This window comes from Bradysia coprophila, unplaced genomic scaffold, assembly GCF_014529535.1.
Source record: "Bradysia coprophila strain Holo2 unplaced genomic scaffold, BU_Bcop_v1 contig_373, whole genome shotgun sequence".
Classification (NCBI taxonomy): domain Eukaryota; kingdom Metazoa; phylum Arthropoda; class Insecta; order Diptera; family Sciaridae; genus Bradysia; species Bradysia coprophila.
This window is the reverse complement of record NW_023503632.1, coordinates 1,030,759-1,046,194: the sequence shown is the minus strand read 5'-3', so window position 1 is coordinate 1,046,194 and position 15,436 is coordinate 1,030,759. Positions and strand designations below refer to the sequence as shown.

General features: G+C 37.6%; 3 protein-coding genes across 4 annotated transcripts; all 3 read right to left on the bottom strand.

Moving 5' to 3' along the window:
• Positions 1–1,391: 1,391 nt before the first annotated feature.
• LOC119082076 (zinc finger protein 84-like) lies at positions 1,392–3,244 on the bottom strand. Of its 2 annotated transcripts, none has more exons than XM_037191416.1 (6): positions 3,145–3,243; positions 2,932–3,078; positions 2,589–2,867; positions 2,420–2,515; positions 1,922–2,328; positions 1,392–1,863 (listed from the first exon to the last, which is right to left on the bottom strand). In XM_037191416.1, exons 1-6 carry the CDS (start codon positions 3,235–3,237, stop codon positions 1,785–1,787), a joined length of 1,101 nt encoding a protein of 366 aa, XP_037047311.1. In that variant the 5' UTR covers positions 3,238–3,243; the 3' UTR covers positions 1,392–1,784. The 2 variants fall into 2 exon arrangements, with proteins under 2 accessions (XP_037047311.1, XP_037047310.1); XM_037191415.1 differs by having other exon boundaries at positions 1,393–1,863; positions 3,139–3,244.
• Positions 3,245–9,252: 6,008 nt separating this feature from the next.
• On the bottom strand, positions 9,253–11,000 carry LOC119082073 (DNA damage-regulated autophagy modulator protein 1). The gene has a single exon (XM_037191413.1). It carries the CDS (start codon positions 10,643–10,645, stop codon positions 9,869–9,871), a length of 777 nt encoding a protein of 258 aa, XP_037047308.1. The 5' UTR covers positions 10,646–11,000; the 3' UTR covers positions 9,253–9,868.
• An 816-nt stretch (positions 11,001–11,816) lies between these two features.
• On the bottom strand, positions 11,817–12,877 carry LOC119082072 (phospholipid phosphatase 2-like). The gene is made up of 2 exons (XM_037191412.1): positions 12,707–12,877; positions 11,817–12,641 (listed from the first exon to the last, which is right to left on the bottom strand). The coding sequence occupies exon 2, from the start codon at positions 12,618–12,620 to the stop codon at positions 11,838–11,840; it is 783 nt and encodes a 260-aa protein (XP_037047307.1). The 5' UTR covers positions 12,621–12,641; positions 12,707–12,877; the 3' UTR covers positions 11,817–11,837.
• Positions 12,878–15,436: the final 2,559 nt, after the last annotated feature.

Sequence of the window (15,436 nt, the reverse complement as noted above, 5' to 3'; positions counted from 1 at the left end):
TTGTTAAAGCTATCAGCCAAAAGTCAAAAATAGCTCAGACCAAAAAATTTTAATTTTCCAAATATATTTCGGTCTCAAATTGAGACCATCGTCAGTTGACAAATTTCTGACTTTATGATAACAAATTATTAAATCACCTCGAAAGCGACAAAGTTTAAAAATAAATTATCGAGGAATCACCTCGATCGTCAACAAAACTAATTTTTTTATTGCATTTCGGTGATATATCGATATTTAAACACTGTTTTTCGGATTATTGTACCGAACTTAATTCTGCCATGGTTTGCGCTATGCGTGACGTCATTATTATTTACCTAAAGTCCATAAGCCTTCATTATTATGTCGATCAGTTGGTCGCGTTTCTGTCAATACAATAAAACTAAATCAGAGAATATTGCACGCGTAATACGCAGACACTCTTTGCACTCGTGTTTTGTGTAATATACACGAGTGTATAACACTGGCAATATTCCCCGGTATCTTAATACATACATACTATTACGCACAACAAGCCCAACGGAGGCTTAGGAGCACGGAATTGTCCCACCCATCCTTAACTTACTATTACTGTACGTAATTGACAAATCAGAATGAATGTAAAAAAAGAAAAAGAGAGACCTAAAAACTTGAACGAAATCATTATTATCACGCTGTAAACGCTTCATAACTCGATAATGTCGTTGACTTTCACGATGTACAACTTCCACATTGGTGTATGGCCGGTCTGTGTTCAGAGAAATGATAGTCGTGTGGAAGGAATCTGAGGTTAAAAATTGTGTACGGTATGGGAGAGAATTACATACGAATTCTCTTAAGAGAGGTGCCAATTTTTCGACATGCTCCTTCTATCTTGCCACAGGCGTACCAACTTATCATTTCTCTGGTTACTAATGGAAATGTTATACTTGTGCTGGTAAAATCGGTCTTTTAGAAGTTGCTTGGTAGTGCGCTTGTACGCAAAGCCACAAGAGAAGGAATGATGAAGTAAAAGATTTTTCATGTGTCGGGGCCGAAAATGAGGGAGTTTCGATATTTTTCTCAGGTTTTCGACCCCTTACATGAAAAATTTTTTGAGTATCTGTTTTGGACGATTGATTTTAGGCACTTTCGCATGTAGCCCTCACTTCGTTCGGGCTACAACAAGCAAAATTGCCTAAAAACAATCGTCCAAAACAGATACACAAATAACTATTGTAGTAACCTATTGGAAATATAATGTACAAACTAAGTAACAGATTTGATAGTCCTGGTCATTGAGGCTTGTGACACATTTCAATATTTTTTTTTTAATGAAGAAAACCGAAAAATTTTACATTTATTGAAGACAGTAAGAATAGTTTTTTCGATTTATTTAAAATGTAAACGAATGTTTACGACAGACTTTGCCAATTAAATTCTGAAACTTATTGAGCTAAATATTTACAAAAAAACTTCGAACAAACTACGGCATAGAATCTTTCCACTGAAACATTGTGTCACAATTGTTACATTGTTCACTATGTCTGAGGGTGTGATAATAACTGTTTTATGTTCTATGCACGTTGTCTAATAAACGAATAACGGTTGGCATGAATTGAGCTACATTTGTCGACATTGGAAATTACATTTATCGGTTTAGTCACCATATAGGCGGAATTCAATGCCTGACCACATAATTTTCATAGATTTCGTTTCCATTTTCCACCCAACAGAGAATGCGTCGAATGCACCATTCTCATATGTTCGATAATGCCGAATTTTTGGCTTAAAAATGCGTCCACAAAATGTCGCACACGAAGTATTCGCTATTTTTTCGACCAATCGGTGCGCAATTTACAGTTTTTCTCGTGCCGGATACATGAACTTTTATATTGGAACACTTTTCTGTAAAAAATGTAAAGTCAAAATTCCACTTCCAACAAATAGATCACCTCATTTTTACCTGCAACAGTCACATTCAAATGCATTGGAATCGTTTGGTTTTTTGAAACTCTGTCCTTTCACTAGATGGTATTTGGCGAAATGCCGCCGAATGTATTGTTTATTTGGTACTTTTCGAGTACATAATGCACACTCGTACACTATCTGTTCGGCGCAGTTTTGTTGTGCGTGTAGCACAAGTTTGAATGGATCAAAAAATACTTTTGCACACTTGTCACAGTGAATTCTTTTCGAAGGTTGGTCACACTTGTGTTCTTTCAAACGAAAATAGGCCTGATTACATCCGGAGCATACGGATTTTGTTCGTGAAGTATGCAAATTCCGTATGTGACGAAGTAGCGTATTTTTCCGGAAGAAACGGTGTCCACAAAGTTTGCACTGAAATGTTTTCTCTCGCTCGATATGGGTCTGAAAAATGAACAGTGCAGAAATATGAATTAGTCGACTATACCAGTGTAAGCCAGTAGTGAAGAGAGTATGTCACTGTCAGACGACTTACCTGAATGTGGCTTTCCAAATTTCCTTTCGTCATGAAATGCTTATGACAAACATCGCACTCAAATAACTTATCGCGATGTAACTTTCTATGTTGTCGCTGTATTTTAAAATGAAATTAAAAAATTTTAATTTCAAGGAATACAAAAGATTGACGAAAGAAAACAACTCACAAAACCGGTCCAGGCTTTGAACTCTTTGTCACAAATTGAACAGCGGTATGGAGGTCCTTGGTGAAAAAAAAGCTCATGAAACCTGATGATAGACTTTGGAAAGGACTTTTTGCACACGCTGCATACTCCTTTGTCCGAGCCGCAGCCGTGGATTTTCAGATGCTTCGTTAAGTACGATTTCCGTTCAAACACAGTATGACATTCGTAACACCAAAATTGTTGATGGACTTTTGATTTCAACGTTGCTGTCGTTGAGACATTTCCCGCACCAGTCCATTCCTGAAAATTAGTTTTTTGTCCAGAGTTGTCAGACAATTGAATCAAATAATTCAAATTTTTTTACTTTAGACTGATGGCAACTGACATCGAAGTTTTCCACTTCGGACAATGTTTCATTTTTAGCACAATCCTCTGATTTCAGTGTAATAGCATCGTAGCCACTGCTCCAGTCAGATGTTGGTTCCTCTTTAATGGTAATGGTATAAATATCCTTTTGTCAAATAAAATTCAATTTTAAGCATTTCGTTCAAGATACATAGATAAACCTCACCCTTACACTATCATCTATCAGATCGTAATCAACGGGCTCTTCCTTTTTAATAAAAGACAATTCCATTATTAGATTATCAGATTTAGATGTTGACCCCATATGAAAGTCAAAATAAACAAACAAACTTAGTGTTGCTTGTCAAACAAAATCATGGTGTATACAGCGCCTGTAGCGACAGAAACGACTGTTATTACAGAGACATAATAATTATTGCGCGCTCTATACACTGTTTTTGTTATATATTTTGTCAACGCACTTCAAGCCAAAGTTCTTCGAGTGACAGCTGTAAAAAAGAGTACTATTTTGTATGAAAAATTCTTCCAGATTTTTTTACAGTTTTTTAGCCCCGTACGAAGTACGAAGGGGCTTATAGGATTACGATGCCGTGTGTAATTGATGGAATTCGAAGCAGACGGTAAGGGCAAAGTGTTTGCCTATGTTCATAGATGACGAATCCGCAATAAAAATTTGGGCCGTCTGTCCGTCTGTCCGTCACGTCGATATCTTGAGTAAATCAAATCCGATTTCAAAATTTTTTTTTTCCCTGAAAGATAGTCAAAATAGTGAGGCTAAGTTCGAAGATGGGCATATTCGGGTCGGCCCTTCGTGAGTTAGGGCCACCTAAGTGATTTAAGGTCTTTTGGTGATATTTATGGCAAAATAAACGATGGAAATGTAAATGACACGGCAAATGATAGGTATTGTCAATACCAATCCAGAAAAAAAAAGTTTTTTAAAAATCGGGTGAGTGGACCGTGAGTTAGGGCCTTAGAAGTGAAAAGCTACTAGGGCCCTATGTGTATTTTACATATAACTCGAGTAAATTTCATATGTTTTTCGTAATTTTTGTTTCATTTGAAAGATAATCGAACACCGAATAGAATGTTGTTGAAAAAAAAAATTAAATTTGGGTCCATGGACTAAGGCCGCTACTAGGGCCCTATGTGTATTTTACATATAACTCGATCAAATTTCATCCGTTTTTCGTAATTTTTGTTTCATTTGGAAGGTAATCAAAGGCCGAATAGAATGTTGTTGAAAAAAAATTAAATTTGGGTCCTCGGACTAAGGCCGTTACTAGGGCCCTATGTGTATTTTACATACAACTCGAGTAAATTTCATTCGTTTTTCGTAATTTTTGTGTCATTTGGAAGGTAATCGAACGCCGAATAGAAAGTTGTTGAAAAAATAAATAAATTTGGGTCCTTGGACTAAGGCCACTACTAGGGCCCTATGTGTATTTTACATAGAACTCGAGTAAATTTCATTCGTTTTTCGTAATTTTTGTGTCATTTGGAAGGTAATCGAACGCCGAATAGAAAGTTGTTGAAAAAAAATTAAATTTGGGTCCTTGGACTAAGGCCACTATTAGGGCCCTATGTGTATTTTACATTCTTCTTCTTCTTCTTCTTTTTCAGCCTGTTTCTATCCACTGCTGGATGTAGGCCTCTCCAACTTTAACTACTTTAACCGGCGCATAGGCTTACGGTCAAAGTAGGGTGACAGACGCACTAGGGTCACGTACGCAATAGATATACGGGTTTGTACGGGGCTCAGTCGCAGCAAACGCTCCGACTGTTCTGATGGCTCGTTTTTTTACATTTTTTTACAAAAATCTGTTTGATGCACTGTACTCTATTTAGAGTACCACTCATGATGGAAGTGCGTTGATTTTATTCAAAAACGTGAGTTAAAGTTAACTTTACTGCACAGATCCAAAACTTTACCTCAAGTTCTTGAATAAAATACCTTACTTAACAATGGTACTTCTTGTGTGGGATTTGTCGATTGAGGCGTAGCCGATTTGTCCTATTGATAAGTAATGTACTAGTACGCAACGCAGTGTGCGTCTAGGGAGCTAAATAGACATTGTTGTTTGCAGTCAAAATTTGTTTTGCTTTGTTGAGTAAAATAGCAGACGTACCTGTGGAATTATTATGGATATGATAACCAAGGCTATAGACTGTTGGGGAGGTCACGCAGACCGCCATTTTATTACATACGCGGGGACACACAAAACAGAATTCACCTACTATGAAATTGTCAAATTTGAGAATCCATCTTCTACGAAAATGTATGTATGTATGTGTGTGTCAGCTCGTATCTGTATCAGTGATACCTCCCTAAAGTTTACAGCCTTGATGATAACCTCAAAGAAGACACATTTTTTTCCAAGACATTTTTTCAATCGCGCTTTTTTGAATCAAAAGTAAATAGAAAATTGAATTGTCCATGTGTATGCAATGCATTCTCAATGGTAGCCATTTTTGATGGGGCATCATTGTTTGAAATTATTGGCCAAATAGCTGGAGTTTTTTGAACGATTATATCGTTCTTGTTCGCTTAAGAGGCATCGGTGCTTTGCTGAAAAGCATACATTAGGGCGATTTTTAAATACTGGACTTAGTTTACTTTTGATGATATCTTTCAATCAGAATCCTTTTTCAAAAATGTACGACCACGAATGTGTTAGCTTTCAACAGAAAATAGATTTGGTTGTAGCAATTTGACCAGCTCTGAGAACAATGAGCAGTTTATGAATAGTATGTTACATACCAAGGATCAAAAAGGTGTGTTTTAGACCCAGGTGGTCTAATACACACCTTTTTGATCCGTGGTTTGTATACTATTTTTCTTCCTGGAGTACCAAAGTCACATTCCGAACAAAACATAACAACAAAACTGAACAACATACCAGTGCAAAAGCATTCCATATTAATGCCGAAAGTAATCCGTATGAATGCCTAAAGAAGTCCGTTCCGTGTGCATGTATATTCTCACAAATGTCGAAAAATAAGCAATCTGTAGGAATGCCGAAAGACATCCGAATGAATGCCGAAAGCAGTCCGTATGAATGCTGAAAGCAATCCTTATGAATGCATTGTCACAATAGTATTTTGCATAACAAGGGGCGAAAGTAAAAAAAATTCAAACGTGTGAAGTTTGCAGCCCGCGCCGCAGGCAAGGGCGGCAATCACACGATTTGAATTTTTTTACTTTTGCCCCGAGTGATGCATACTATTTTTTATGCCAAATACTGCGGAAGATTTGTTTTTTCGGTCCGAAACAAAACATAATTTTCATTAAACTGTTGTGTTATCAACAAAATTTGCTGTAGAAACACCAAAATGCCGAAAAGCGCGGGGGTCCAGGGGGCGGCAGCCCCCTGGTATAAAAATAAAGACAATTTAACAAATGAAATTACTGTAAACATACATTCACTTGCTCACAAAACATTTGGCTATCGTCAACACAACACTACACTCAATGCGTACTTTCAATCAAGTGAACATGTGTTTTCGAGACATATGAGGACCGAAAGTAAAATGATGACAGTGACATTTACTTTCGGCCCGCAAATACGCAAGCCCACGGGACGAAAGTAAAATGATGACAGTGACATTTACTTTCGGCCCAAGGCCTGAATTTTTTTACTTTCGGTCACCATTTGAGGACCGAAAATACAAACTTTCGCAGTATTTGGCATAAAAAACACTAAAAACATTACATTCGCGTACATACAACAACTTGACACATTTGGGAAAGAATAAAGATAGGATCGAGAATGACATAAGCGGGAATGAAAATTGAGAGAAAATAGAAGGGGAGAATGTTGCTCTTTCGGTACTAAATTTGGTGAGTGAATGTGACGGTTTTGGTACTACAGGAAGAAAAATTTCATTAAACTGCTCACTTTTCTCAGAGTTGATCAAACGACTACAACCAAAACTAATTTTTATTTAAAGCTAACAGATTCGTGGTCGGAATTGCGGTCGTACATTTTTCAAAAAGGATTCTGATGAAGAGATATTAACAAAAATGCAAATGTAGGCTCCAATTTTAGCTAAGTGCCGGTGCCTCAATTTGAATATTTCGTCTTTTACTTGCTACCCGTGTCTAAGAATATATTTTTTCTTTTGGCCATAAGTGTTCTTGCAACCTTCGGGTGGCAAGTGAAAAACAGTTTTTTAACATCCCTGGAATTAGTATGTTTTCCAGGTAAAATACGGTTTTGTACCATTGGTCGATTACAATGATGATTGAATGATTGAATGTTAGTTGGTGGCGGGTTTCTAATGTGTTAATTCATGAGTATTGGGCAACCATTGTGATCCACTTTACAAAAACGTTCTGGTTAAGAACGAAACGGCTTGAATCTGCACGGGATTCTTCAATCAATGATTCGAAACTTAGAACGATTTCTTCTTCTTCTTCAGCCTGTTTCTATCCAATGCTGGATGTAGGCCTCTCCAACTTCTTTCCATTTCGTACGATCCATTGCCATTTGCTGCCAGTTTGTACCTGCAATATTCTTAATTCCGTTTGTCCATCTCTCTGGTGGTCTACCTATAGCTCGTCTTTTATATGGTCGCCAGTTCATGATCTTTTTGGTCCAACGTTCGTCTGTCCTTCTTGCAATATGTCCCGCCCAGCTCCATTTCAGAGATGCTATTCTTTCCATGACATCAACGATCCTGGTCTGTTGTCGAATCCATTGATTCGTCATTCTGTCTCTGAGTGTTATTCCAAGCATACTCCAGCACTTTTGCTTGAAGTGCGTTGACACATATCGAATTCATTCGTCTAATGCGTCCAATATCGACCATGTTTCCACTGAATCGAAAGCTTTTTCGAAGTCTATGAATAGCAAGACTATGACGATGTTGTATTCACGACACTTCTCAATAAGCGTTCTCATCACCTGCAAATGGTCGTTTGTGCTGAAACCAGATCTGAAAGCAGCTTGTTCAACAGGTTGGTAGAAGTCGAACTTGTTAGTGTTCCTCTTCGTAATGATTTTCATAAACAACTTGAAGAAGAGTGTTGACAATAGGCTTATGGGTCGGTAATTTTCCAGCTTTGTTATGTCTCCTTTTTTATGCATCCATGTAATTACCACATATTCCCAGGCTTCTGGTACTTCTTCCCATTGGAGACATTGATTAAACAAAGCCGTGATTGCCTTTAATAAGGAGTCTCCACTAAGGAGACTTTTTGTTTTTCATCTCGGCTACTGCGGCCTTGACTTCATCAACAGTTATGTCGGGCATATCCTCCGGTCCCACGTACCTTATTATTGGTCTATCTTCGGTTTTTTCTGTTGGACTCTGTCTTGCTGAAGAAAATAAATTCTCATAAAATTCTGTTGCAATGTTTAATATCGTCAGTTAATATCTAAAAAAAACTATAAAAAATACAATTTGAATAAAGTCGCACGAAGAAACGTTATTTGGGGAACATTTTCCAGAATTTGATGGGTTGTGAAAAATCAACTCCATTTCTATCTGTGACGGTGGGTATGGTCGTGTGGAATGTCAATGGATAGGGCGTAGAGTGCGCTACAAAACTCCAGGTTAGAGCTTCCTGCTACTTGCTTCCCCAGCCGCACAGAGCACTTCACAAATTTCAATTTTTTCGAGGTTTTTCACTTGTTGTGGCGGCTGGGTGGGTTGGACATAGGCATTTCGCCCATAATCGCCTCACTGACCTTCATATACGTACACAATTTGACATTATTCACATCACGCATGTTGGAGCTATAAGATCAGTGTCAAATAGCGGTACTTCTCTCTAAAATAGTGTCAATTTCACAAAGCTAACCTCAAACAATGACAGCTTCATATAAATTTTTTTAATATTGTGGTTAGCTTTGTGAAAATGACAGCTTATTTGACGTCTCAAACGACATTGACAATGATCTATTGATAAAAAACAATTTTCGCGACAACTTCGGAGAAAATTTTTCTAAGAGCCATGTCAGCCCAACAAAATTGTTAGAGAAAAAAGTTGTTCCACGAAATTTTCGGAATGGAACCACGATTCGTTTGAGTTATAGCTCGTTTGGATCGGCGTCGGTTTGAATCCCGACTGTTCGAAGTTTTTGCGAATTGACTCTGAAAGAGTAAACGGATTGAAAACTGAGTGCTTTTTTCGTAAGTTGAAATCAGGGCTTTACTCGTTTTGTAGTAGAAAAGAAAACCGCAAAGTTGGGTTAGCATCGCTAGCAGCAAAAATATCAAATTTAGACAGATACCTCATTCGGTAATAACATTATGTCAGCAAGGATGTCTCATGTGGCTCAGCCAAATAAAAATGCAAATAAAAAAATCTAAATTTATTCAAAATAAATAAAAAAAAAAACTTTATTTGCCAATAGAAATTCAAGCTATTGAAATAACTTTGATATCGTTCCAGTCTTAATGATTTACAAAATTTGTTGAAAAGGAACTCTTCGACATAATTAAGGAGTTTGCGTTTTCGATTCGATTGCATTTAACAAAATAATTTTCTTTATAATTCACAAAGTCTAATCAATTATTGTAAATTATCACAAAACAAAGCAACATTTAGGATCACATCGGTCGTAACAATTGAGAAACAGCACTTTATTGAAGGCAATGACCAAACCCAAAGGAAATTAAATGCACCACAAAATAAGCTCTACGATGTACTAGATTCAAACTTTGAAAATGAAAAACATTAAGTAAAGGCAACGCTTTGCCGTATCAAAATGGCTAAGGAAATCGTTTAGTGTTCGATTTTCTCATATAAAAAAGTACAAAATTTTGATTAGCCAGAGTCGGAAGTAAAGAACTTGCAAGTGAATTCTGAACTAAAATTTTTGAGATTCCATCCAGAATTTACATCAATTTACAATTATCGTGTCGTGCCATAGTCCCAGTTTCTTCTTGTTCTCCCGCATTTATCTCTTTCTTTTTCTATTAATCACCTAGCACAGCGGATCGTCACCAGTGTCACTGGCCACAATTTGAACATTCTCGTAGCCAGCAATAACAATCGGCGGATGATCAAACGTAAGCAATTTGAATTCGTCGCTGAACGACAGAATATACAAACAGAATATCGTCGACACAATCCACTCTGATATGGAACTAGCGACGTGATATTTCCAACCACCATCGGATGGATACCACTTTCTCGGATCTTCGCCGTTGAACAGAATGTGCGAAATGATTCCTGTAACGGCCACAACGATGAAGAAAATGGTGCACAGCGAAGCCAAACCGATTCGGATGTGAGCGAGTCGCAGCGAACCGGTGAATGGTGATATGTTGTACGAGACGATGGCTTGTAACCAAAAGTAAATCGTTCCGAAGCCGAAGCACGTAAATGCACCCACGAAATGGACGATGCGAACGTTGGTCTCCTGGAAATTAGCTACAATCGAACAGCCGAAACATGATCCAATGCCGATCCACAACGCCACTTGATTCAGTCTGTATGACGATGTTGCCAGTTCCATGTGATGGTAAATCAACTGTTGAACTTGTCTGTAGCGAATGTAGACAACAATGCCGAGCAAAACGCATCCGATGTTAATGAGCTGGCCGAAGACACAACTTTCTGGCGAATAAGTGGCTGCATCACTGATGTACGGTACTGTGGGTACGACGTGACCCTGCAGAATAGCGGCTATGTATGTGCAAATGAATGTGGTTTGGAAGAGTAAGTACACCGCGATTGGAAATAGATAGACGTTCGACATGTTGGCTGGGGTCCTTTTTATTGCATCACCCAGAGCGCTGTTGTGTTCACGGAAATTATTTGTTTGGAGCGTTACTCATCGCACATTGATTAGACGATTAGTCATAACTCAAAATCGCCTATTTTTGGTTTAAGTGTGCAACACAAAAATTTGACACTGATAGACCAAGTTGCCTGTTTTAATTGACACACTCAACACTAACGGACTTTGTAGTTGATTGCGGATGACTTCAAGTAGCCTACGATACGTGTAGTTTCCTTAAATGCACAAAAATCGCTATTTATTGTCACAGAATTGATATTTACGTTCTGAGAAATGGTATCAGTGTTGTGTCACTTCTATGCCGCATAGGTTCACAGTCCATATGATTTTTTTTTGCATCTATCAAGGTTATCGTATGACGTTCATTCTCTGAGCGTAGTGAAATGCGCACTAAATTTGAATTAAGTCGATTCGCTAATTTCTACATTGACCATGTCAGAAACGATATTATCGTCTTTGGAACGACAGTGTCGTCTACAAAACGATATTATCGTTCCTGACGATATTAACCGTGCAGAAATATCCATCACGAGCCTATTGAGTCAGATAAAACCATATGATAGGAAGTAACCGTTTCAGTCCTTATGCGATTCTGAAAAACTTAAATTTCCCTGAACATTTTCCAAAGAAAATTTGGATTTTCATTTTCAAAACAATGCTGTTGTCTTTGTATTTCTACCGTTTCATTTGCAAGACAAACCTACGCACTCACACAATTGTTGTGTCGGTATGCGGAATTTTCCCTATTCCATGGGCTGTTCTTCTAAAAAAAGGTAGATCGACGACTCATAGAATTATCGAACGAGACCTACTGTTTGACACACGTACAGATGCCACTTTCGTATCGAATCTCTTGGTTTTACTGATTTGCCATTTGAATTAGCATATGAAATGAGAGAAATCAAAGAAACAGCGAGGCTTTTAACGTAGACAAAGCAGTAGACCCTACTTTTGATACAAGAATTTGCCCGATTATCAAACAAGTTGCAAAAGGAAAAGTGTCCAAATCCAGTGAAATAAGAATGATGCCGTGCAGGTTCGAGTTGCACAAGAAACAGTCGATAAAATGTTTCAGTTATGAACGAGGGGGTAACAGCATCCAATTGTCGAAATAAAATCTCTTTTTTTACCAACTTTTCTCTACTAATCTTTATTGTGACACAACTTTCGACTTATGGTTCTTACTGTTGCTACTGGCGTTGGTTCGACTGAGCCAATATCGCATTTTATAGACTGCTACAGCCATCAACAGACCCACCGATTGACCGACTAGAACATCACTCCAGTGATGCCAATGATTTAAGTATTGTGTGAAGCCGGGAAACAGTCCGGCCATGATTAATACTGAGCAGGCTAGTGCTTTCAAATTATAGTCAACCGGCCAGTGTGCAGCTACATGAATTGCGGAAAACAGTCCGGCATACGTTCCTGTCGCTGAGTGGCCCGAAAAGAATGACTGTACACTGTTTCGGGCAAGATGTGCTCGCGTCGTACAGTTGAATTCGCTGATGAACCGATTTTCGAACGATTCACACATCACTGTCGGTTGACAGATCTCGTAGAAGTTTGGACGTGGTCGTGCTATGACGACTTTCACGTATGTGGTCAGCACAAGTTTCAGAAGGAATCCGAAAATGTAATCCCATTCTGGTGAAGCGGGTCCAGTGCGTGCCAAATGATTTCCATTATCGACTTCACTGTCATCAGCATTGTCTGGTCTAGCTGATGAAGGCAGCAAGCGGATAATTAGAATGGGAAGTGCAATACCGACTAGCAGCAGTATTCTGTAGTCCACTATCATCGGTAGATGTGGGTAGCGTATGGAATGGTCGTCACACCAAAAGCCACGTACCGGCATGTCCTGTACATGAATGTACCATAGCATAGCTATCGTGACTACGACACAGATGATGCGAGACCAATTCACAGGCATTATTGTATCGGTGTTGGAATGCTGGTCGAAAGAAAAATGTTTTCTTTTCACATCGAAAGCGAATCACGTTTCATTGAAACACTCACCGTGCGGACTCACGTTAGAACAACAATTAACTGCAATTGCTCTCAATATAGGTCAACGGCATCAAGAGACTAAACCTTTAGCTTATATAAAAAAGATTATTCAAAACATATGCAGACGGCGGTGTTGAACTTCAGAAACAGCTGGTTTTCATTTATTCATACCAACTATTGCCATCGTCTAAATAAGGTCGTGAATCTTCTGAATGTTGTTGTCCATACGGTCAATCGTCAATAGGAAAGAGTTGAGTGAACCACTGTAACTCATATCTTCGCAATTTTGTTGTCAAAAGGCAAATAATTGCAGCAAATTGATGCAATCCGATCGGATCTAAAACTTTCGTTTGAACTTTGAGTTTACAATTGCACAGCATCCACAAAATAATTAGTTCTTCAGATTATCTTCTGACTTCTGACTATGAATCAATGAACCTTATCCCAGGCCTGACGCCTTCACAAAGAACGGCATGCATGCCATTACCCATTATTCCCTTGACTGAAAGTCAGGGTCTTACACCAGAAAATACCGAAATATGTGGGTAACAAAAAGGTTCACTGTGATTGAAATGTATGAAATGGTATGAAAAACGTTAAATGTGGGTAACAAAAAATCGTTGAGGGCACGATAACTTGAGTAATTTTTAACCAATTTGGATGAATCTTTTTTTTAAATTTGTGGAAGTAAAATACCGAGGCTAAGTTCGAAGATGGGCTATGTGGGACGAAGGATCTGGAAGCTATCCCAGAAAAACAGGATTTTACACTGTTGATTATAGCCTCAATCGAAAAAGATTACTTTGATGAAATTTGATTTTGTTGCGTAGTGTGTGTAAATCGTATAAGTATGTTTTCGATAATGTGCATGAAACAAGTAGAAAGAAAAATTTCGGCACTACATGCCCAGCCTCTAACCGGTAAACATTTCTTGTTAGTGAACTGCTAAAAATTTGATAGTTGACTAACAACTTGATAGTTGACTAACAACTTGATAGTTGACTAACAACTTGAGAGTTGACTATCAAATTTGATAGTTGACTAACAACTTGATAGTTGACTATCAAATTTGATAGTTGACTAACAACTTGATAGTTGACTAACAACTTGATAGTTGACTAATAACTTGATAGTTGACTATCAAATTTGATAGTTGACTAACAACTTGATAGTTGACTATCAAATTTGATAGTTGACTATCAAATTTGATAGTTGACTATCAAATTTGATAGTTGACTAACAACTTGATAGTTGACTATCAAATTTGATAGTTGACTAACAAATTTAATGCGTCTACTACCAAAGAAAGATGTTTTTTTTACTCAAGGTCTTACAGCAGAAAAATGTCATGAGCACACTATGATTGAAAAGTGTAGGAAATTTTATGAAAAACGTTAAATGTAACCATCATTCTTTGTAGGCAATATAAGATATAAGTCATTCTCAACAAATTTCTGAATATTTTTTTAAAATTCATTATTCCAACAATCAAACAAAATATGTTACAACTCCCATACGAGTGTGAAGTTTGCGGCCAGAGCGAAGCGAGGGCCGTAATTCTCACGACTCGTAATAATTTTATGGGATATTATATTCGACAAATAGAAAAATTCAATTTTACCGATAAAAATAATAAAATACCGATAGAAATGTGGTACATGTCGCTGGCACCTCTTCAGTAAATCAGTAAAAAGTAAAAAAAAAATTGTCTTTCGTTCACTCTTTGTCGATTTTGGAAATATAAAGCAAATGCGGGTCGTTCCTAGCGAATTCATCCTTTTACAAAATGTAACCAGAAGGCGTTCTGTTCGTTCCTAGGGAATTCATCCTTTTACAAAATGTAATGAGAAGACGTTTTGTTCGTTCCTAGGGAAATTCATCCTTCTACGAAATGTAACTTAAAGACGTTTTGTCGATTCCTCACTTTTGTCGTTTTCTTAATCGACAAAAGTGAAGAAACGAAAAAAAAAAAATTAATTTATTGGTCGTTTATTACCATCCACATTTTATTCACGAGTGACGGTTTTGTAAAATACCGGGGGACTTCCTTTTTGTACAAAACTGTAAGAGAAGAACATCTATCGGTTTTTTTTTAAATTTTTTACCAAAGTGAAAGAGTCCTCTCATCGTTCCACATTTGTAAAACTTCGCATCTACTCTGATTAAATATGACAAAATGGCAATCAAACAGAATAATAGATAGCTCATACGAGTGGGAAGTTTGCGGCCAGAGCGAAGCGAGGGCCGGAATTCACACGAGTCGCATTTTATTTACGATTTGTGGTTGATTGAAAATCTTGCTGCAAATTTATAAGAAAAATTAGAACTCAAAGATCATTCGGTCTTCGAAGGTTTATTTGAAAAACTTTTTCTGTCAAATTTCGTTGTAATGTTTAGAGTAATCGATATATTAAATGTAGGCATTTGTATCAGTGATGCTTCGGAAGTTCAACAATGAAATTGGTCAAAAATATATTGAAAGAATTGTCAGTCAAGGGACCTGACCCGCCCAAAAGGTGGGACCTAGTACTATATTAATCAATTTTGTGTAGTATGGGTCCAAAGTCTAGCGTAAGTTGGTGATTTGATCCCCAATAGTGATTTATACAAACGTTCCGGAAATTTACACAGATCTAGATCATAATACTAACGAAAAACTGTACCGTTTTCATTGGATAAACCGTCAAGGGTGAATAGAGTATGTATATAGCTATCAACGTAAGTTGGGATTATCAGAAT

Excerpts from the sequence above, each read along its gene's own strand:
- LOC119082076 (XM_037191415.1), bottom strand. The coding sequence starts at position 3,237 with ATGGGGTCAACATCTAAATCTGATAATCTAATAATGGAATTGTCTTTT. Across the intron at positions 3,079-3,138 it reads TGATAGATGATAGTGTAAGG|GATATTTATACCATTACCAT; the intron begins GTGAGGTTTATC and ends ATTTGACAAAAG. Across the intron at positions 2,516-2,588 it reads TCAAAGCCTGGACCGGTTTT|CGACAACATAGAAAGTTACA; the intron begins GTGAGTTGTTTT and ends TTTAAAATACAG.
- LOC119082073 (XM_037191413.1), bottom strand. The coding sequence starts at position 10,645 with ATGTCGAACGTCTATCTATTTCCAATCGCGGTGTACTTACTCTTCCAA.
- LOC119082072 (XM_037191412.1), bottom strand. The coding sequence starts at position 12,620 with ATGCCTGTGAATTGGTCTCGCATCATCTGTGTCGTAGTCACGATAGCT.